Genomic DNA, 22,975 nt, shown 5'->3' on the forward strand with positions numbered 1-22,975 from the left:
AATTAGGATATCAAGCCTAAAGCTGGCCATACACCTATAGATTATCTGCAGATTTTCTATGGTTAGATGGAAAAAGTGCAACAGATTTCTCCATGTTCACTAAACTGTGTGGATGGAGGAATCTCCCACTTTTCCATCTAACCATAGAAAATCTGCAGATAATCTATAGGTGTATGGCCAGCTTAAGAGATGATACAGCTCATTTTATTTGTTCAAGTAGGGTAATGAAAACACAAGTTTGACTGGTTTTAATGGGTAAACATTATTGTACTTAAGGTAGAATAATACCGCCTACACATGATCGGACTTTTGAACAGCAAAGGTCCTGACCAAACGAATCTGTCGGACAATTCGATCATGTGTGGGCTCCATCAGACCTTTGCTGTCCAAAAATCTGACGGACTTTAGAAATAGAACATGTTTCAAATTTTCCTATGGAGAAATCCGCTCATCTGTATGCTAGTCCAACGGATGAAAAGTGACCCTAGGGCAGCTCTTGGCTACTGGCTATGAACTTCCTTATTGTAGTCCGGTCGTACGTCATCATGTTCGAATCCGTCAGACTTTGGTGTGATTGTGTGTGGCCAAATCCGTTCATTCGGAAAGTCAGTGGGAACTCCACTGAAAGTCCGTCGGGAAGACCGTCGGACCTAGTCTGCAGGAAAGTCTGGTCGTGTCTACACGGCATTAGGGCCTTTTCACACCGAATGCAGTTGGATGCATTTCAGACAGCACTCTGCCGTGTACAGACTTTCGGATATTCCGACAATAAAATCCTTGATTTATTTCTGATGGATGTTGGTTCAAACTTGTCTTGCATACACACAGTCGCACAAATGTTGTCAGAAATGCCGAACGTCAAGAACGCGGTGACCTACAACACGTACGATGAGCTGAGAAAAATTAAGTTCAATACCCAGTGCGGTTCTTTTGCTTGATTCTGAGGATGCGTGGAATTTTGTGTGTCAGAATTGTGTACACACAATCGGAATTTACTAAAACAGATTTTGTTGTCAGAAAATTTGAGAACTAACTCTCAAATTTTGTTTGTCGGAAATTCCAACAAAAAATATCCAATGGAGCTACAGACGGTCGGAATTTCCGACTGTGTGTGCGCGGCATTACTGTATAGACAGCCCAAAATCAAGGTAATCGTATGGGCACAGTTCACATCATTGCAGTGCTGTTCAGCCCAGTTAAAAAAAAGGTTGAGCCAACTGCATTTTTTTGCACCACAAATGCAGGGAACGCACTACAAACATGCTTGAAACGCACTGCACCTGCACCACACCACGCCCCATTAAGCCAAGAAAGCCAGGCCCAAAAACGTATAGTATAATGCACTGCAAACGCATTTAAGCACACATAAACATGCAGTTAAAAACGCAGTTATGTTCAGTTTCTGGTGTGAATGGGTCCTTAAATTGTTCTCTGCTCATTTATGCTCCCTTCTGTTACCTTTTCCCTTTCTATGAAAGCAGTTATCTCTAGACGACTAATGCAGGTACAGATGAGGTGCAATTTTAAACAATTGAAAGTAAAAAACACAAGCACAGGTAGAAGTAAGTATGCTGCTTATACAAGGTGCTATAATAGCACAAGCAGAAAACATAAGATCAATATAAAATCGCAATTGCTGGAAAATCTATCAAGCAGTGTTGTAAAAAAAATAATCAACAATCCTGCACTGGCTAAAATGCAACCCAAGACAGCAGCGTTTATCCCTTATGATGGGGCTGTAAGGATGCAGTGAGCATATACACTATATTGTCAAACGTATTGGGACACCTGCCGTTACATGCACATGAACTTTAATGGCATCCCAGTCTTAGTCCATAGGGTTCAATATTACATTGGCTCACCCTTTGCAGCTATAACAGCTTCAACTCATCTGGGAAGGCTGTCCACAAGGTTTAGGAGGGTGTCTATGAGAATGTTTTGACCATTCTTCCAGAAGTGCATTTTTGAGGTCAGACACTGATGTTGGACAAGAAGGCCTGGCTCGTAATCTTCACTCGAATTCATCCCAAAGGTGTTCTATCAGGTTCAGGTCAGGACTCTGTGCAGGCCAGTTAAGTTCCTACACCCAAACTCGCTCATCCATATCTTTATGGACCTTGTACACTGGTGCACAGTCATGTTGGAACATGAAGGGGGCAAAACTGTTCCCACAAAGTTGAGAGCATGAAATTGTCCAAAATGTCTTGGTATGCTGACACCTTAAGAGTTCTCTTCACAGGAACTAAGGGGCCAAGCCCAACCCCTGAAAAACAACCCCACACCATAATCCCCCCTCCACCAAATGATTTGGACTAGTGCACAAAGCAAGGACGTGTGTTTGGGGTTGTTATCATGTTAGAATACTGCCCTGTGGCCCAGTCTCCGAAGGGAGGGGGACATGCTCGGCTTCAGTATGTCACAGTACATGTTGGCATTCATGGTTCTCTCAATGAACTGTAGCTCCCCAGTGCCGGCAGCACTCATGCAGCCCCAGACCATGACACTCCCATCACCATGCTTGACTATAGGCAGACTTGTCTTTGTATTCCTCACCTGGTTGCCACCACACACACACTTGACACCATCTGAACCAAAGAAGTTTATCTTGGTCTCATCAGACCACATTACATGGTTCCAGTAATCCATGGCTAAATGGCTAATTGTGCCCAATTTCCACACTTTCACTTAGGGGTGTACTCACTTTTGTTGCCAGCAGTTTAGACATGAATGGCTGTGTGTTGAGTTATTTTGAGGGGACAGCAAATTTACACTGTTATACAAGCTGTACACTCACTACTTTACATTGTAGAAAAGTGTCATTTCTTCAGTGTTGTCACATGAAAAGATATAATAAAATATTTACAAACATGTGAGGGGTGTACTCACTTTTGTGAGATACTGTATATATACAGTGGGGACAGAAAGTATTCAGACCCCCTTAAATTTTTCACTCTTTGTTATATTGTAGCCATTTGCTAAAATCATTTAAGTTGATTTCTTTTCCTCATTAATGTACACACAGCACCCCATATTGACAGAAATACACAGAATCGTTGACATTTTTGCAGATTTATTAAAGAAAAAAACTGAAATATCACATGGTCCTAAGTATTCAGACCCTTTGCTGTGACACTCATATATGTAACTCAGGTGCTGTCCATTTCTTTTAATCATCCTTGAGATGGTTGCATACCTTCATTTGAGTGCAGCTGTGTTTGATTATACTGATTGAACATGGTTACGAAAGCCACACACCTGTCTATATAAGACCTTACAGCTCACAGTGCATGTCAGAGCAAATGAGAATCATGAGGTCAAAGGAACTGCCTGAAGAGCTCAGAGACTGAATTGCGGCAAGGCACAGATCTGGCCAGGGTTACAAAAAAATTCCTGCTGCACTTAAGGTTCCTAAGAGCACGGTGTCCTCCATAATCCTAAAATGGAAGATGTTTGGGATGACCAGAACCCTTCCTAGAGCTGGCTGTCTGGCCAAACTGAGCTATCGGGCGAGAAGAGCCATGGTGAGAGAGGTAAAGAAGACTCAAAGATCACTGTGGCTGAGCTCCAGAGATGCAGTCAGGAGATGGGAGAAAGTTGTAGAAAGTCAACCATCACTGCAGCCCTCCACCAGTCGGGGCTTTATGGCAGAGTGGCCCGACGGAAGCCTCTCCTCAGTACAAGACACATGAAAGCCTGCATGAAGTTTGATAAAAAGACACCCAAAGGACTCCAAGATGGTGAGAAATAAGATTCTTTGGTCTGATGAGACCAAGATAGAACTTTTTGGCCTTAATTCTAAGTGGTATGTTTGAAGAAAACCAGACACTGCTCATTACTTGTCCAATACAGTCCCAACAGTGAAGCATGGTGGTGGCAGCATCATGCTGTGGGGGTGTTTTTCAGCTGTAGGGACAGGACGACTGGTTGCAATCGAGGGAAAGATGAATGTGGCCAAGTACAGGGATATCCTGGACGAAAACCTTCTCCAGAGTGCTCAGGACCTCAGACTGGGCCCAAGGTTTACCTTCCAACAAGACAATGACCCTAAGCACACAGCTAAAATAACAAAGGAGTGGCTTCACAACAACTCTGTGACTGTTCTTGAATGGTCCAGCCAGAGCCCTGACTTAAACCCAATTGAGCATCTCTGGAGAGACCTAAAAATGGCTGTCCACCAACGTTTACCATCCAACCTAACAGAACTGGAGAGGATCTGCAAGGAGGAATGGCAGAGGATCCCCAAATCCAGGTGTGAAAAACTTGTATCTTTCCCAAAAAAGACTCATGGCTGTATTAGATCAAAAGGGTGCTTCTAGTAAATACTGAGCAAAGGGTCTTAATATTTAGGACCATGTGATATTTCAGTTTTTCCTTTTTAACCACCTCGCGCCCGCCCTATAGCCGAATGACGGCCGTAGAGCAGGCGCTTTCGTCCGGGTGGCCGTCCCTGGACGTCCTGTTGTTTACTTCCGCAATGCGCGCCGCCACGGGCGCGCATCGCGGAAGTTCTGTGTTCACCGTGTCCCCCGGGGACAGGTAAACACAGATCGCTGTAAACGGCCAATCACAGCGGCCGTTTACAGCGTGATCGGTGTGTCCAATGAGAGATGATCTCATATGTAAACATATGAGATCATCTCTCAGCGCCGCTCTCCCTCCTCACACAGACAGAGTGTGAGAGGGGAGAGATAAACGGCTGCAGCGGCCGTCAGTGTAAAAAAAATTAAAAAAAGTAAAAAAAAAAGTGTAAAAAAAAGTGCCATCCTCCCCCAGTGCAATCCTGCCCCCGTGCTATCCTGCCCCAGTGCTATCCTGCCCCAGTGCCACCCTGCCCCAGTGCCACCCTGCCCCAGTGCCATCCGCCCCAGTGCCACCTGCCCCCAGTGCCACCTGTTAGTGCTATCTGTCCCCAGTGCCACCTGTCCCCAGTGCCATTTGTCCCCAGTGCCATCTGTCATCAGTGCCACGTATAAGTGCCATCTGTCATCAGTGCCACGTGCCATCAGTGCCACATAGTGCCATCTGTCATCAGTGCCACGTATTAGTACCATCTGTCATCCGTGCCACGTATCAGTGCCATTTGTCATCAGTGCCACCTGTCAGTGTCACGTGCTATCTGTTGTCAGTGTCACGTGTCATCAATGCCACTTATCAGTGCCATCTTTCATCAGTGTCACGCGTCATCGGTGCCACGTATTAGTGCCATCTGTCATCGGTGGCACGTATTAGTGCCACGTATTAGTGCCATCTGTCATCAGTGCCACATATTAGTGCCACGTGTCATCAGTGCCACGTATTAGTGCCACGTGTCATCAGTGCCACATATTAGTGCCATCTGTCATCAGTGCCACATATTAGTGCCATCTGTCATCAGTGCCACGTGTCATCAGTGCCACGTATAAGTGTCATCATTGCCACGTATCAGTGCCATCTGTCATCAGTGTCACGTGTCATTGTCCTGGTATTTCAAAAGTGTAATAAGTAGTCAACAAGTTAGATGTGTAATTTATGTTCCTAGAACACATGATGGCGCTCCCTGCATGTTGGGCCTCTCTATGTGGCCAGGTTGTGAAAAAGTCCCACACATGTGGTATTGTAATACTCAGGAGGAGTAGCAGAATTTTTTTGGGGGTGTCATTTGTGGTATACACATGCCATGTGAGAGAAATAACTTATTACAATGACAATTTTGTGGAGAAAAAAAAATGAAAAATCTTAATTTTGCAAAGAATTGTGGGAAAAAACTACAACATCAAAAAGCTCACCATGCCTCTTACTAAATACCTTGGAATGTCTACTTTCCAAAAAGGGGTCATTTGGGGGGTATTTGTACTTTCCTGACTTATTCGGGTCACAAGAAATGAGATAAGCCACCAGTACATCAGATGTGATCAATTTTGTGCGATTCGCACCACAGCTTGTAGACTCTCTAACTTTCACAAAGACCAAATAATATCCACTAATTTGGGTTATTTTTACCAAAGATATGTAGCAGTATTAATTGTGGCCAAAATTTATGAAGAAAAATTAATAATTTGCATAATTTTGTCACAGAAACAAAGAAATATGCATTTTTTTCAAAATTTTCTGTCTTTTTTCATTTATAGCGCAAAAAATAAAAACCCCAGAGGTGATCAAATACCACCAAAAGAAAGCTCTATTTGTGGGAAAAAAAAGACAAAAAATTCATTTGAGTACAGTGTTGCATGACTGAGTAATTGTCATTCAAAGTGTGAGAGCACCGAAAGCTGAAAATTGGTCTGGGCAGGAAGGGTGTTTAAGTGCCCAGTAAGCAAGTGGTTAATACATCTGCAAAAATGTCAACAATTCTGTGTTTTTCTGTCAATATGGGGTGCTGTGTGTACATTAATGAGGGAAAAAAATGAACTTAAATGATTTTAGAAAATGGCTGCAATATAACAAAGAGTGAAAAATTTAAGTGGGGCCGGAATACTTTCCGTCCCCACTGTGTGTATGTATATATATATATATATATATATATATATATATATATATATATAAAATTATAATATATTATAGGTTTTGTACTGCCAACTTGGATTTGTTTGTGTTTTATAACATTTGACTTTGTCATTATGATTTGACATGCTTTTTGCCACAGTAAAGAACCATGCCCAAGGCACAGGGATCACAGAGGTGCCTCCACCACAGATCAAGGTTCAGACTTTGCTTTCACTTCCTCAGGATATAAACAACTATCCATTATCTATCTTTATTCGTTCCTATTTTAAGGTATGTTTTCTTTTATAATTTTTTTTCTTATACTGGTTAATGTATTATTTTGTATTAGGATAAATACCACTGGGTACACAGTAATGTGGCAAGTTGATACATCACCAATTCACTGTAGCTTTGTCATTATATATAAAGATAGTCTTGTGTTATTCCTTTGTTTTTAAATATTTGCCCTCCCAGAATCCTGTCCTTCCACCATTGGGTGAGCCATTGCAGGACCCTCTGACTCGTTTAACACAGAATGATCATGGAGTTGCTCTGGAATTGTACAAATTGGTGAGAGACTATTTAATTATTCTACAGTTTTTGGTGTTATATCAGATAAATTAACGAAAACTTACCTGTGTTTGTGATAGGCCCTGCGGTTCATGGGTAACACCACAATGCCCACTTGGCAGCAAAGGATTATTGGTAACTACATTGTGGAACGCTGCCTGAGGCAGCCATCACTTAAAGATGAACTTCTTTGTCAAGCAGCAAGTCTGACAGTGCAGAATAGCAATGAGGAACAGAGCCAGAGGGCAGGGCTACTTCTTTCTGGTCTGCTCAGCTGTATTATCCCTTCACCTACTCTAGAGAGGCCACTGCTGAAGTATGTCATTTGATCAAGCAATGTTCAACATTTTTACTGGCTCTGATCCATCCACATTCTTTAATATACTACTATATCTCTGGTGCAGGTACGTCTCTGATCAAGGCTTTGAAGGGTATAGGGCCATATGCCAGAACAAATTGCTTCGTGCCAAGCAAAATAACCTTGGCATGTTTCGCTCACATGCCCCTACTTTTCTGGAATGGACCGCCAATGAGAGAAAAGGGAAGATGGTCATGGATGTGTTTACATTTAATGGTGAGATGGCAACTTCCCTGTATTTACTTTCTATATGTTTATAGGAACATATGGGTCCCTCTTTGGCTCTTCTACATGTAATGCATCTTAGCTCCCCTAATGTACCATCACTTACTGCAGAACAAGAGCAAATAAAGTGAAAGGTAGAGTGTCTTACTTTTAATCCCTCCTCACTGATCGTACGCAAATATGCATTGTCGGCTTGAAGGGGTTATACCCAGTACCGATTTTTAGAGCCAGCGGTTGGCTTTCTAGTGATAACAACTGATCATCCTAAGTAGCCCCCCGCCCCACCACCTGCCACCTTCTGCGGCTCTCCCATCCCACCGGGTGGCTCGAGTGACCAGCCAGGGCGTCCTCCGACTGGCCGAAGACCCGAATGAAGCTGGAATCGGCTAGGATCGGGTCTCTGATCTAGTAACCCGGGAGCGATGACATGATAACACTTCCAGTTTACCTGGCTGCCAATGGCGCAGATTAAAAAAAAAAACTAGTATTCCAAAATGCCAATTTTGGCGTTTTGAATACTTTTAAGTGCAAAGGAGGGATCAGGGATCTTTTAGACCCCAGATCCCTCAATAAGTAGTACCTGTCACTAACTATTGCTGTCACAAGAGATGTTTACATTTAAAGCGCCCCACCGTGCTCGTGCGCAGAAGCAAATGCATATTTAAGTTGCACCGCAAATGGAAATGGTATTCAAACCACACAGGTGAGGTATCACCATGATCATTAGAGCGAGAGCAATAATTCTAGTGCAAGACCTCCTATGTAACTCTAAATTGGTAACCTGTAGACATTTTTAAAGCGTTGTCTTTGGAGATTTTTAAGTAACGTAGTTTGTCACTGTAATGTGAGTCACTTTGGGCGGGGGGGCCCGTGGAACCCAGAATCCCCATGCACCTCCTATGTCTAAGTCACCCTGTGTCTCTAATAGGAGCACAGGGTGACCGAGAACCCCAGTCTGATCAATGTAACGGAAGATCCTACACTCCGCTTGAGTGCTTCCATCAGCACACTGCTTCCTTCATTCTGGAACTTCAGATATTAGATATTACAGCCCATATATTGTAAGAACCAGGCAAGACTAGCTCAGTTACAAAACTGCAACATGGAAATGTTTTTTGAAACACAGGTACACAGAGATATTCAAACTTCTCCTCAGTAGACTGTGCAATCTGCAGGGAGAGCTGTTGGAGGAATTTGCCCCCTCCCCTAGCTAATCTACATACACATCCCATAATACCCAAGGCAGGCAGACACAATAGAACAATGGAATACAGCCACACCCCCCCCCCAAATGACCAAACACAGAGCACACCATGGTATGAGACAATATAATATATATATATATATATATATATATATATATATATATATATATATATATACATATATATACACAAACACACAACATAGTGTGGTTGTACAGTGAGTCTGATTAGTACAGATCAGACTGGGGTTCTCAGTCACCCTGTGCCCCTGTTATAGACACAGGGTGAATTAGACATAGGAGGTGCATGGGGAGCTGAAACAAGGGTTCCCCAACCTCCCTAAGATATTCTGGGTTCCACTGGCCCCCCGCTAAATGTGATTCCTGTCACAGTCGAGTGTGCGCAATTTCAAATCATGACATGTTAGGTATCTATTTTCTCAGTGTAACATCTTTCACATACAAACAAATTGGGCTAACTTTACTGCGCAAATACAGTGCAACAATCACCATTTTATTCTCATGGGTCTCTGCTAAAAAAATAAATATAATGGGGGTTCTAAGTCATTTTCTAGCAAAAAATACAGATTTTAACTTGTAAGCAACAAATGCCAGAAATAGGCTTAGGCATGAAAGGGTTAAAGCCTCACAGGGACTAGATTTTCTTCTAGTTCCTGACAGTTTCTTTCCACCTTGAAGTCCCACTCTTCCCGCTACAATATGTGGTTCATACTGTATGTGTTCCCACTGCTTTATTGCAATCGCCACTACATACAATAATTTATAAACTCAAAATGAGGGTATGACCTCCTTATAACCACTGGAATTATAGGGAGGAACCTTTAAACACTAGCCGACCAGCTGCCGGAGTTGTACTGCGGCAACATGGCTAGGCTGCGTGAATCGCTGCTATGTTACGTCGGTAACATAAACTAACACTAGGGGGCGCTTGTGTGCCGCCGGAGGCACGCGTGCGCGCCCCCCGCTCGCTCCCCGAGCCGATGTGAGTGCCCGGCAGTCTCGATCACCGCCGAGCTCCCTTATCACTCGGGGCACACAAGCTTTCTTTTGGGGGTAATTGATCACTTCTGTGTTTTGTATTTCTTGTGCTATATACAAAAAAAAGACCGGTAACATAAAAAAACTATATTTTTTAATTTCTGCTTTAAAACACACCCAAAAATTAGGCTGATATGTATTCTGCTACATATTTTCAGTAAAAAAATTGGTATATATATATATATATATATATATATATATATATATATATATATATATATATATATATATATATATATCCACGTGTTAGTAAAAATATTTGCAGTTTTAAAAACAGACTTTTTTTCGGGAGCAGTGATTATAATAATGCTTAAAGTGAAACAATAAAAGTGTAATATTCCTTTAAATTTCGTATGGGGGGGGGGTTGTCTATAGTATGCCTGTGAAGGGGCGCATGTTTCCCGTGCTTAGAACTGTCCCTTCACAAAGTGTCATTTCTGCAAAGTCATTTAAAATCACCCGCGGCTATAATGAATTGTTGGCTCCCCGTAATACAGAGAACAGTCATTGATAAAAAAAAACGTGGGTTTCCCCCAAATTCAATCAAATAAAAAAAATGACATGGGGTTCCCCTTAAATGTCCATACCAGTGGTATGGATTTTAAGGGGAACTCCACGCCAAATTTAAAAAAAAATGGCATGGAGTTCCCCCTAAAAATCCATACCAGACCCTTTATCCGAGCACGCAACCTGGCAGGCCGCAGGAAAAGAGGGGGGGACGAGAGAGCGCCCCCCCCCCCCTCCTGAACTGTACCAGGCCACATGCCGTGAGTGGGGCCTCGTGTCTAAATTTTGCCTAAGGCCTCACAAAGCCTAGAGCCGCCTCTGTTTGTCAACATTATCTTTTAATGAGTTATCTACTTAAAACAGCCAGTGTTTAACAAGTTACTCCAAGCATAGCAGTTTTAACCAGATCAGCAAAAATGGCAACTGTTGTATATAGCCTAGGGTGACATGTTTGGCTTGGGGTATTAAGATATTCAAGAAGATATTGGAAAGATAAGTAAAGTAGGAAACTTAATTTCAATTGTATTTCTCCATATTTAATATCGCAGAGGAAAAATATTCTGCAGAAGTGGATTCGTGGACAACCGGAGAACAACTAGCAGGCTGGCTGCTGCAATCCAGGTATTTTTATTCTGTATATACAGTATGTTTATGTTGTCTTTCTTTGCCTCATCTTTGACAGTTATAAAATATGTAACCACCTGAGGTGTCAGACCTATCTTTACTCCTGAAATTATTTACTTATTTTCTTCCATGCTTTTTTTTTTTTTTTTTTTTTTAATGAAGAGGTGCTGGGGACAATCCTCGTGGCTGGTCTGTTTCCATTCTGGATGGTGATCAGTGGTTTGATCTATCAGGAGATGACTTTTTGCTGGATGTTATTGCTGAGATAGAAGATGAAGCTCCCTCTCAGCCCTTTTCAACATCTGAATACCCTTTTGGAGATAATGGTGGCATCCCTGAACCTCCAATAAACTTTGCTCCACTGCTCCCACCAGGACACCCATCTTTCCCAGCACCTGGACTTCCTCCTGATCCTCCACCTCTCCAGGCACCAAGAGCTCCACCTCCCCCTCCACCCTTTCCTTCATCTCTTGGAAGGTGAGTAACTTTATGTTCTAATAGAAAAATATGCTTACTGCAATCATTTTCTGCCTATTGACTGTAATTGCTTATCAAGGTTGTTAATCGTGAAAAATCAATAAATGCATTTTATACACTGCTAGTACAATTGCATATTATCTCTCTTTATATATACTTCCTATACTCCTCCTACCCCTCCAACACCAGAAATCAGACTTCTTATGTAAGGGCTAGGGATTGGAGGTTCAGCCCGAGCATAAGTTTGCGCCAAACTTTGGTTGTTCGGATGTTCTGCGGTAATATGCGGTGTTCGGGGCAAATTTTGAAAGCCACTGGAACACCGTTAAAGTCTATGGGACATTAACATGAATAATCAAAGCGGGAGGGTGTGTAAAAGCAGGTGTACTCTTCCGGGGGAGTGGCTCTGGCAGCATGGAGTGAGGAGACACTGGTGTAGAACACTGTAGCACCATGGTGCAGTCCCACTGGAGATTATCAGGAATAAGACTCTAAAGCCCCGTACACACTATCAGATTGTCTGCTGAGTTTTTCCTTCAGATTTACCAAAACCATATAATATGAGGTCAAACCTTAGGAGTTTCAATGGGTATGCAATCAGGCAGGCCCTTCTACTACATGGTTTTGATAAATCTGAAGGAAAAACTCAGCAGACAATCTGATAGTGTGTACGGGGCTTAAGACTGTCTATTTTTCATCCCGAGAAAGGGGAAAGCTACAGGAGTGCCCTACATTCCTAGACACCAGTATACTGTATCACGTGCTATTTGACAGTAATGCCGCGTACACACGATCAAACAAGCGGCTGGAAAAGTCCGGCAAACTCAAGTCCGCCAAACAATCCCCCCGTGTGTAGCCTCCGGCATACTTTTTTGACCCGAAAGTACGGCGGACTTAGAATGCCGTGTTACACTCCAATCTTCCCGCCGGACTCGCATTTCGGCGGACAATCCGGCCGTGTGTGTGCCAGTCCGCCGTACTTTTGAAATGAGCAGACTTTTCCCGCCCAGAGAAAAATCCGCTCATTTCGAGTGGGTCTCCAGGTAGGCGGGGCCCGCGAAGGAGACGCCTCCGGCCCCGCCACCTGGTATGGACTTAAAGGGGAACCCCAATGCCGAAAAAAATCGGCGTGGGGGTCCCCCCAACGTCCACAACAGACCCTTGTCCGAGCACACTACCCGGCCGGCCAGGAAAGGGGGGGACGAGCGAGCGCCCCCCCCCCTCCTGAGCCGTACCAGGCCGCGTGCCCTCAACATTGGGGGTGCCTTGGGGAAGGGGGGGCCGTGCACCCCAAAGCACCTAGTCCCCATGTTGATGAGGACAAGGGCCTCTTCCCGACAACCCTGGCCGTTGGTTGTCGGGGTCTGCGGGCGGGGGGCTTATCGGAATCCGGGAGCCCCCTTTAATAAGGGGGCACCCGGATACCGGCCCCCCACCCTATGTGAATGAGTATAGGGTACAATGTACCCCTACCCATTCACCTGTAAAATAAAAGTACAAAAAAAACACAACACACGAGATAAAATAATTTATTGCACAGTTCCCGGGGGCTTCCGTCTTCGAGGGTCTTCTCGCCGGACTCCTCCACTATCTTCTTGTAGCTCTTTTGCTAGCGGAGGAGCCCGGCATTCTTCCTCGCCGCCGGCCTCTTCTTCCGACTTCGGGGGTCTTGTCCCCCTCTTCGGTTCTTCTGCCGGGCCACCGCGCCTTCTTCTAGCTCTTTTACAGGCGGTGGCCCGGTCTTCTGTCGCCGCCGTCGCTGCCTTCCGTTCTTCTCTTCTTCTTCTTCTTCAGATGTTGCCTCGCCGAGTCCTCCGCTCACAATGACGGGGAGCGGGCACGCAGCGACTTATATAGGGACAAGGGGCGGGGTCTTCGGTCGATGTCACATGGGTTCATGTCACATGGTGACCCCGCCCCCTTACGATGTCACAGTACCGGAGGATGCTGGGACTGTCGCCATGTGACATCAACCCATGTGACATGAACCCATGGGACATCCACCGAAGACCCCGCCCCTTGTCCCTATATAAGTCACCGCGTGCCCGGTCCCTGTCATTGTGAGTGGAGGACTCGACGAGGCAACATCTGAAGAAGAAGAAGAGAAGAACTGAAGAACGGAAGGCGGCGGCAACAGAAGACCGGGCCACCACCTGTAAAAGAGCTAGAAGAAGGTGCGGTGGCCCGGCAGAAGAACCGAAGAGGGGGACAATACCCTCGAAGTCGGAAGAAGAGGCTGGCGGCGAGGAAGAAAGCCGGGCTCCTCCGCTAGCAAAAGAGCTACAAGAAGATAGCGGAGGAGTCCGGCGAGAAGACCCCCGAAGACGGAAGACCCCCGGAGCTGTGCAATAAAATATTTTAACCCTGTGTTGTGTTTTTTTGTACTTTTTTTCACAGGTGAATGGGTAGGGGTACATTGTACTGCATACTCATTCACATAGGGTGGGGGGCCGGTATCCGGGGGCCCCCTTATTAAAGGGGCTCCCGGATTCCGATAAGCCCCCCGCCCGCAGACCCCGACAACCAACGGCCAGGGTTGTCGGGAAGAGGCCCTTGTCCTCATCAACATGGGGACAAGGTGCTGTGGGGTGGGGCACCCCCAATGTTGAGGGCACGCGGCCTGGTACGGCTCAGGAGGGGGGGGGGGCGCTCGCTCGTCCCCCCTTTTCCTGGCCGGCCGGGTAGCGTGCTCGGACAAGGGTCTGATGTGGACCGGGGGGGACCCCCACGCCGATTTTTTTGGGCGTTGGGGTTCCCCTTTAAGTCCATACCAGGCGGCGGGGCCAGCGACGTCTCCTTCGCGGGCCCCGCCTACCTGGGGACGCGCTCGAAATGAGCGGACTTTCCTCCGCGTGTGTGGGCGAGTCCGGTCATTTCAAAAGTAGGGCGGATAGTACGGCGGACTTAGTACGCCGTATTAGTCCGCTGAAAAAGTGCCATGTGTGGGCAAGTAGCCCGTTCGGAAAGTCCGACGTACAGTCTGGCGGGAAGTCCGCCAGACTAAGTACGTCGGACAGACAGCTATGTGTGTACGCGGCTTTAGGAATACTACCAGCGGTGCATCGGGTGTGAAAATGGCACTTGTGTAGGAACTATGTCCGGATGTTCCGCGGGTATTGGATACAGCTGTCCGAGCTGCAGAAATGATAGCGGTGGTAAGATCGGAGAGAGGGGAGGGTAATACCTCCTCACCCGCACAGCAATTCGATCAAGGGGAAACAGACAGTGACACAGATGCAGAATTCCAGCAGCTTAAGCCCTCTGTGTTAGGATGCAGATTTACGGCAGATGATTCTAGCTCTTCCGGGAAAGGAGGATATTCAGGCGCTGTTGAATGATATAAAGGGTGTGTTGAGAGAGGAAATAGAAGAAGTCCGGGCTAAAGCTGTGAACATGGAGCGGAAAGTGATCCATTTAGAGGCACAGCGGGGCGAATGTGATAAGGGGAGGAGGGTTTTTTTTTTTTTTCACTCACTGGGAAAATCATGTTTTACCTGGATGATGGCTTTATACTTAATGTCACACTGGTGGAGTTTACAGAAGGGTTTTTTTTTTTTGAGGTGAGGGTCACTAATGTATTATGGATTATAGCGTCTTTGTAAAACAGCAATATTTTGAGATGGCTGGATAAATACACTGATTAGAAGATGGAAGGGGGGCACTGTTATAATGTGTATGTTAGAGAGATTTCTTATTATGGGAAAAGTGGGTTGCATAAGTTTTTGGGATGAAAGGTGGGAGGGATGTGATAAGGGGAGGAATTTTTTATTTTTTTTATAAAGCCTCTCAAATAGAGGGGCCAGAGAGAGCGGGGATGGGGTGTTTGATGACTGTGCGTTTATGTGATTGGCAATGACAACGGGGGTGGAGAGGGTGGGGATGCACTTGGCAAATTTGAATAATGTGGCCCAAGGAGTGCTGAGAGGACCTCTTAATATGGGGGTGTTATATATATGGAAGGGGAGGGGTGTGGTGGTGTGCACATGTGAAGGGAGGGAGTGGGAAGTTATTCCCTATCCCTTACTCCCTGTCCCTCCTGCTATATATGGTATTCGGGGCTATTAGGTACACATGTGTGTATGTACATGTAGGTGTGTATGTGCATGTATGATTATATGCATATATGTGTTTTTGTGAGTACGTGCACAAATTATTATTTATTATTTTTTTTTTGACAAAGGTGGGAGGGGGACCAGGGGATATGGTATGCCTATTAAGGAGGCTGGGGCTCTTAAGGTAAAGGCACTGCGAATTAAAGATTATGGTAGGATAGTATGAATACATATGGGGGGTAGACGATGATAGGTCTAAAATAAAGATATTAAGAGAATGGGACTGCACTGATGTTTGTGTTGCATCTACAATCTCCATCTTGCCGGATAATTTTCCCCATTATAAAACGCCTCTCCACCAGTGGGTGGATAACAGAGGTGTTTTAGAATTTTTTTTTTTTTTTTCGTTTTCCTCTTCTTCTCCCCTCCTCCTCTCTATCTTACCCCTTGAGATCTATTAGTTTCCATTCTGGGAGTGGACTTTACTTGACAGGGATAAAATGACTAGGATACCCTTGACATCATATAATGTGGAAGGGCTAAATAGCCCAGTAAAACGGACAAGATTATTGGACGAATTATGGAGACTTAAATTGCACATTATTCTTCTTCAGGACACACATTTTAGAAAAGGTAAAATTCCTAAACTGGGAAATCACAGATACCGACAGTATATCATGGTGCCTCAGTCTGCTAAATCAAGCAGGGTCTCAATTCTGATTTTGAAACAAATTCCATGGAAGGAAATAAAAGTAATTACAGAGGAAAAAAGACGTCTCCTTATTGTTAAGGGAGTCCTTTGGGACCAAAAAGTCACTTTGGTAAATCTATATCTACCAAATGAAGACCAGATCCCTATATTAGAGACATATCTTCAGGTGATACAGCAACATAAGGAGGACTCCCTATTGGTGGGAGGAGACCTTAACATAGCACTTAACCCTGTATTGGATGTGTCGAAAGGGGTCTCCCATATATCAAATACTAAGTTGAAGAGAGCCAAAAGAAGTCTACAGGAGTTGCAGTTAGTGGATACGTGGAGAACTATCTCACTCTGTACATGATAGAGACTACACGTTCTTTTCAACTAACCATAAAATATATACGAGGATTGATTACATTTTTGTTTCACAGAATGTTTTGGTAGACTTATCTGAGGCCTTTATAGGATCATTTACTCTCTCGGACCATGTACCAACTAGTTGTATTATAGAGGTAGGAAAGCCAGTGCCTCGAGAGTGGTACTGGAAAATGAATGAGACACTGTTGAAAGAACTGGAGTGTGAGAAACAGATAGCTCAAGAACTGGAATCTTTTTTTGAGACTAATGATACAGGGGAAGTTTCACCCTTCTGTCTGTGGGAAACACACAAGTGCGTTATTAGAGGGACCTTGATATCTCTGGGGGCAAGGAGGAAACGTCTTGTGACGGCACAGATAGATCAGCTACACCCGCCACACCCGCCGCACCCGCCGCAAATTCGCACGGGACCCTTTTTTTGGCCCGCAGCAGAATCGGATCGCATGGGTGTTCACACCATGCGATCCGAGTTTGCAGATCGCACTGCGATATGCGAACTGATCTGGGGGTGTCAGTAACATTTCACTGACACTCCCAGCAGTTCGCATAGGGCAGTGTGAACTGCCGCCGGGAGGCATGCGATGCGGGAACCCGCCGCGGATTCGCGGCGTTTCCGCATCGCTCCAGTGTGAACCCAGCCTAATAAGCGATCATTTTTCTGATCGCCGTATTAGTGTCACAGGTGACGCTAGTTAGGCAGGTAGGTATTTAGGTTCGCCGCAGCTTTTTATAGCGCCAGGGACCCCCATATACTACCGCATAAAGCCCCCTGATTGCCCCCTAGTTAACCCTTTCACCTGTGATCACCATATAACTGTTACAGGTGACGCTGGTTGGTTAGTTATTTTTTTATAGTTTCAGGGCACCCGCCATTTATTACCTAATAAAGGTTTAACCCCCTGATCACCCGGCGGGTGTCATTTGTGACTAATAACTGTTAGGGCAGTTAGGGTTAGCCCCCTTTAGTTCTAAGGTACCCCCCTAACCCCCCCAATAAAGGTTTAACCCCGTGATCACCCCCCGTCGCCAGTGTCACTAAGGCTGGGTTCACATTGCAGCGGTTTATGAGAACGGATGTGATTCGCACCGCACTGCAGTGCAAATCACATCCGATCTCTGTGCGATTCGAGTTCAGCCATTCGCCGCACCCGCCACACCCGCCGCACCCGCCGCAAATTCGCACGGGACCCTTTTTTTGGCCCGCAGCAGAATCGGATCGCATGGGTGTTCACACCATGCGATCCGAGTTTGCAGATCGCACTGCGATATGCGAACTGATCTGGGGGTGTCAGTAACATTTCACTGACACTCCCAGCAGTTCGCATAGGGCAGTGTGAACTGCCGCCGGGAGGCATGCGATGCGGGAACCCGCCGCGGATTCGCGGCGTTTCCGCATCGCTCCAGTGTGAACCCAGCCTAATAAGCGATCATTTTTCTGATCGCCGTATTAGTGTCACAGGTGACGCTAGTTAGGCAGGTAGGTATTTAGGTTCGCCGCAGCTTTTTATAGCGCCAGGGACCCCCATATACTACCGCATAAAGCCCCCTGATTGCCCCCTAGTTAACCCTTTCACCTGTGATCACCATATAACTGTTACAGGTGACGCTGGTTGGTTAGTTATTTTTTTATAGTTTCAGGGCACCCGCCATTTATTACCTAATAAAGGTTTAACCCCCTGATCACCCGGCGGGTGTCATTTGTGACTAATAACTGTTAGGGCAGTTAGGGTTAGCCCCCTTTAGTTCTAAGGTACCCCCCTAACCCCCCCAATAAAGGTTTAACCCCGTGATCACCCCCCGTCGCCAGTGTCACTAAGGCTGGGTTCACATTGCAGCGGTTTATGAGAACGGATGTGATTCGCACCGCACTGCAGTGCAAATCACATCCGATCTCTGTGCGATTCGAGTTCAGCCATTCGCCGCACCCGCCACACCCGCTGCACCCGCCGCAAATTCGCACGGGACCCTTTTTTTGGCCCGCAGCAGAATCGGATCGCATGGGTGTTCACACCATGCGATCCGAGTTTGCAGATCGCACTGCGATATGCGAACTGATCTGGGGGTGTCATTAACATTTCACTGACACTCCCAGCAGTTCGCATAGGGCAGTGTGAACTGCCGCCGGGAGGCATGCGATGCGGGAACCCGCCGCGCATTCGTGGCGTTCCCGCATCGCTCCAGTGTGAACCCAGCCTAATAAGCGATCGTTTTTCTGATCGCTGTATTAGTGTCACAGGTGACGCTAGTTAGGCAGGTAGGTATTTAGGTTCGCCGCAGCTTTTTATAGCGCCAGGGACCCCCATATACTACCGCATAAAGCCCCCTGATTGCCCCCTAGTTAACCCTTTCACCAGTGATCACCATATAACTGTTACAGGTGACGCTGGTTGGTTAGTTATTTTTTTTATAGTTTCAGGGCACCCGCCATTTATTACCTAGTCTCACTAGTGTACCCCTAAATTTAGGGGTGTCTACTTTCCAAAATGGGGTCATTTGGGGGGGGTTTGTGCCATCTTGGCATTTTATGGCCTTCAAAACTGTAACGCCCTTAGAAAGCCTGAAGGAGGTGCTTGGTTTTCGGGGCCCCGTACGCGGCTAGGCTCCCAAAAAGTCCCACATATGTGGTATCCCCGTACTCAGGAGAAGCAGCAGAATTTATTTTGGGGTGTCATTTCACATATGCCCATGGCATGCGTGAGCAATATATCATTTAGTGACAACTTTGTGAAAAAAAAAAAAAAAAAAAAGTTTGTAATTTTCCCGCAACTTGTGGCAAAATATAAAATATTCCATGGACTCAACATGCCTCTCAGCAAATAGCTTGGGGTGTCTACTTTCTAAAATGGGGTCATTTGTGGGGGTTTTGTGCCATCTTGGCATTTTATGGCCTTCAAAACTGTAATAGGTAGTGAGAAGTGAACTCAAAAATTTACGCCCTTAGAAAGCCTGAAGGCGGTGCTTGGTTTTCGGGGCCCCGTACGCGGCTAGGCTCCCAAAAAGTCCCACATATGTGGTATCCCCGTACTCAGGAGAAGCAGCAGAATTTATTTTGGGGTGTCATTTCACATATGCCCATGGCATGCATGAGCAATATATCATTTAGTGACAACTTTGTGAAAAAAAAAAAAAAAAAAAAAAGTTTGTAATTTTTCCGCAACTTGTGGCAAAATATAAAATATTCCATGAACTCAACATGCCTCTCAGCAAATAGCTTGGGGTGTCTACTTTCTAAAATGGGGTCATTTGTGGGGGTTTTGTGCCATCTTGGCATTTTATGGCCTTCAAAACTGTAATAGGTAGTGAGAAGTGAACTCAAAAATTTACGCCCTTAGAAAGCCTGAAGGCGGTGCTTGGTTTTCGGGGCCCCGTACGCGGCTAGGCTCCCAAAAAGTCCCACATATGTGGTATCCCCGTACTCAGGAGAAGCAGCAGAATTTATTTTGGGGTGTCATTTCACATACGCCCATAGCATGTGTGAGCAATATATCATTTAGTGACAACTTTGTGTAAAAAAAAAAAAAATAATTTTTTTTTGTCATTATTCAATCGCTTGAGGCAAAAAAATAAAATATTCAATGGGCTCAACATACCTCTTATCAATTTCCTTAGGGGGTCTACTTTCCAAAATGGGGTCATTTGGGGGGGTTTTGTACTGCCCTGCCATTTTAGCACCTCAAGAAATGAGATAGGCAGTCGTAAACTAAAAGCTGCGTAAATTCCAGAAAACGTACCTTAGTTTGTAGATGTGACAACTTTTGCGCAAACCAATAAATATACAATTATTGACTTTTTTTTTACCAAAGACATGTGGCTGAATACATTTTGGCCTAAATGTATGACTAAAATTGAGTTTATTGGATTTTTCTAATAACAAAAAGTAGAAAATATCATTTTTTTTCAAAATTTGCGGTCTTTTTACGTTTATATCGCAAAAAATAAAAATCGCAGAGGCAATCAAATACCATCAAAAGAAAGCTCTATTTGTGGGAAGAAAAGGACGCAAATTTTGTTTGGGTACAACATTGCATGACCGCGCAATTACCAGTTAAAGCAGCGCAGTGCCAAAGTGTAAAAAGACCTCTGGTCATTTACCAGCAAAATGGTCCGGTCTGAAAGTGGTTAAAGGTGGACAAGTTTCAGGCGGTTCTCAAATCTCTGAAGCCAGGTAGGGCTCCCGGACCAGATGGCTATACCTTATCGTATTATAGGGTATTTTCAGAGAAATTAGCACAGAGATTTGTGGCTGCCTTCAACTCCCTACGAGAAGGGCAAAGGATACCAGCTGAAACACTACTGGCCCATATAGCAGTTATTTCCCAGGAAGAGAAGGATCCATCTGTATGCTCCAGCTAACGTCCAATATCTCTGCTTAATGTGGACTTAAAGATCTTTACAAAGATTATAGCTACTAGATTACTGAGCCATATTCCTAGTCTGATAGACCCGGATCAGGTGGGTTTTTATTCCAGACAGGGAGGGTAGAGAGAACACCCAGAGGGTGATGAGTGCTATACATCTTTCTCAGACCCAGCATATCCCCCTAGTGCTGATCTCCACCAATGCGGAGAAAGCTTTTGACAGAGTTGATAGGAGTTTCTTAAAAGCTATGATGCAACATATTGGACTGGTGGAAGTAATGCAGAGCTGGATATTAAATATCTATTCCAAACCGTCAGTTCGAGTCAAGATCAATGATATACTGTCAGAGCCCTTTCCTATATTAAATGGGACTCGCCAGAGTTGCCCGTTATCACCCATTATTTTCATCCTCACTCTTGAACCGTTTTTAAGAATGATTAGAGCTAATGGAGATGTTAGAGGGATCTGGACGAAGAGTGGAGAACATAAAGTTGCCGCTTTTGCGGATGATTTGATGTTTTTTTTATCATGTCCCCCCTGACATCTCTTCCATCACTAGTACAGGAAATACGTAGATACGGAGAACTGTCCAATTTTGAGGTGAACTATGAAAAATCGGAGGCGATGGGGGTGGAGTTGAGTCCTACCCTTCAACATCAGATTGCCTCCCAATTCTCCTTCAAGTGGACAGGCTCACATCTCGGCTATTTGGGAACAAAGATACCAAAGAAGCTAGCTAGAATTTTTTTGCTGAATTATGCTCCAATGGTTCGACAACTTAGACTGGATTTTCAGCGCTGGAATAGAGAGATTTTCACATGGTTTGGCAGGATCAATATCGTTAAAATGAATGTTATGCCAAGGCTGTTGTTGTGTTTGTTTCAAACAATACCCATAAAAATTCCAATAAAATTTTGGAGGGATATTAGATCCGAGTTTATGAGTTTTATATGGGCTGGAAAACCAGCGAGATTAAGTAGAAACATTCTATCCCTTCCAAAGGAGAAAGGAGGGGCCGGGGTCCCAGATCCAGGTAAATATTATCAGGCCTCGCAGCTGGCAAGGGTGGTGGATTGGTGTGTCCATAAGAAAAAAAATGGATTGAAATGGAACAGGCAACTATTGACTTTCCATTAGAGGGAATTGTCTGGATTCCAGAAAGAGATATCCCATATTCTGTTAAGAGACACCCCGTAGTGGTTGGAACGATACAAACTGTCAAAAGGCTGTTTAAAACCACCCCCATCACGTCAGATCCAACTCCGATGATTCCAGTACTGGGTACATTAACCTTTCAACCAGGAATGACAGATCCCTGTTTTAGGGCTCTGGCAAGTAGAGGCATCAGTAGGCTTGTGCATTTTTCAACAGAAGGGCGAGTTATGTCTATCAGAGAGATTGAAAGTTAATTGAGGTCGAGAACCCACAGATACTGCCCTTCATACAGCAGGGGAGGTGGATCTGGGGGTGTCTTTCTCACAGGCCCAAAAGGAGAGGATCTTACTATTTGCCCATAAGGTCTCATTGGCAAATAGGTATCAAGAAGGAGGGTATAAAATCCTCACTAGGTGGTACAGAACCCCAGCAGCACTACACCAGACGTTTCCCCAAGTATCTGATGTTTGGAGATGTGAGGAATCAGAAGGCACCATGATACACATCTTTTGGGAATGCCCAAGGCTGAGGGATTTTTGGAAGATGGTTGAGGTGACGGTAGAAGCGATCACGGGTATGATGCTTGGAGAAAATCCAGCAGCTTACTTATTACATGATACCCCGATACCGAATGAGAAGTATAAAAACTCATTGTTAAAACATCTGCTCACTGCAGCTAAAGCATGTATTCCAGCTTTGTGGAAAAGCAATATACTGGTGGTCTGAGCATGGCTGAGTGAGGGCGCGCAGAGTCCGTGCTCCGAGCAGAACCGCCAGTCACAGGACATTTGTGCCTGAAGATCCCGGGATGAGCGCACCTAGACAGAGGGAAACGAAAACCT

General features: G+C 45.1%; 1 protein-coding gene across 3 annotated transcripts in view; it reads left to right on the forward strand.

Annotated features, from left to right (window-relative positions):
- MYO15B (myosin XVB) overlaps nucleotides 1-22,975 on the forward strand; it is a 337,586-nt gene that overhangs the window by 119,989 nt on the left and 194,622 nt on the right. For all 3 annotated transcript variants that reach the window (XM_077459669.1, XM_077459670.1, XM_077459671.1), the window contains 6 exons: nucleotides 6,623-6,753; nucleotides 6,937-7,032; nucleotides 7,113-7,348; nucleotides 7,437-7,606; nucleotides 10,934-11,006; nucleotides 11,172-11,486. In XM_077459669.1, the coding sequence (XP_077315795.1) occupies nucleotides 6,623-6,753; nucleotides 6,937-7,032; nucleotides 7,113-7,348; nucleotides 7,437-7,606; nucleotides 10,934-11,006; nucleotides 11,172-11,486 (1,021 nt within the window). The remainder of the gene's footprint in view (nucleotides 1-6,622; nucleotides 6,754-6,936; nucleotides 7,033-7,112; nucleotides 7,349-7,436; nucleotides 7,607-10,933; nucleotides 11,007-11,171; nucleotides 11,487-22,975) is intronic.

This window comes from Lithobates pipiens, unplaced genomic scaffold (assembly GCF_037356315.1).
Source record: "Lithobates pipiens isolate NorthernLeopardFrog02 unplaced genomic scaffold, aLitPip1_a1.2 Scaffold_28, whole genome shotgun sequence".
Classification (NCBI taxonomy): Eukaryota; Metazoa; Chordata; class Amphibia; order Anura; family Ranidae; genus Lithobates; species Lithobates pipiens.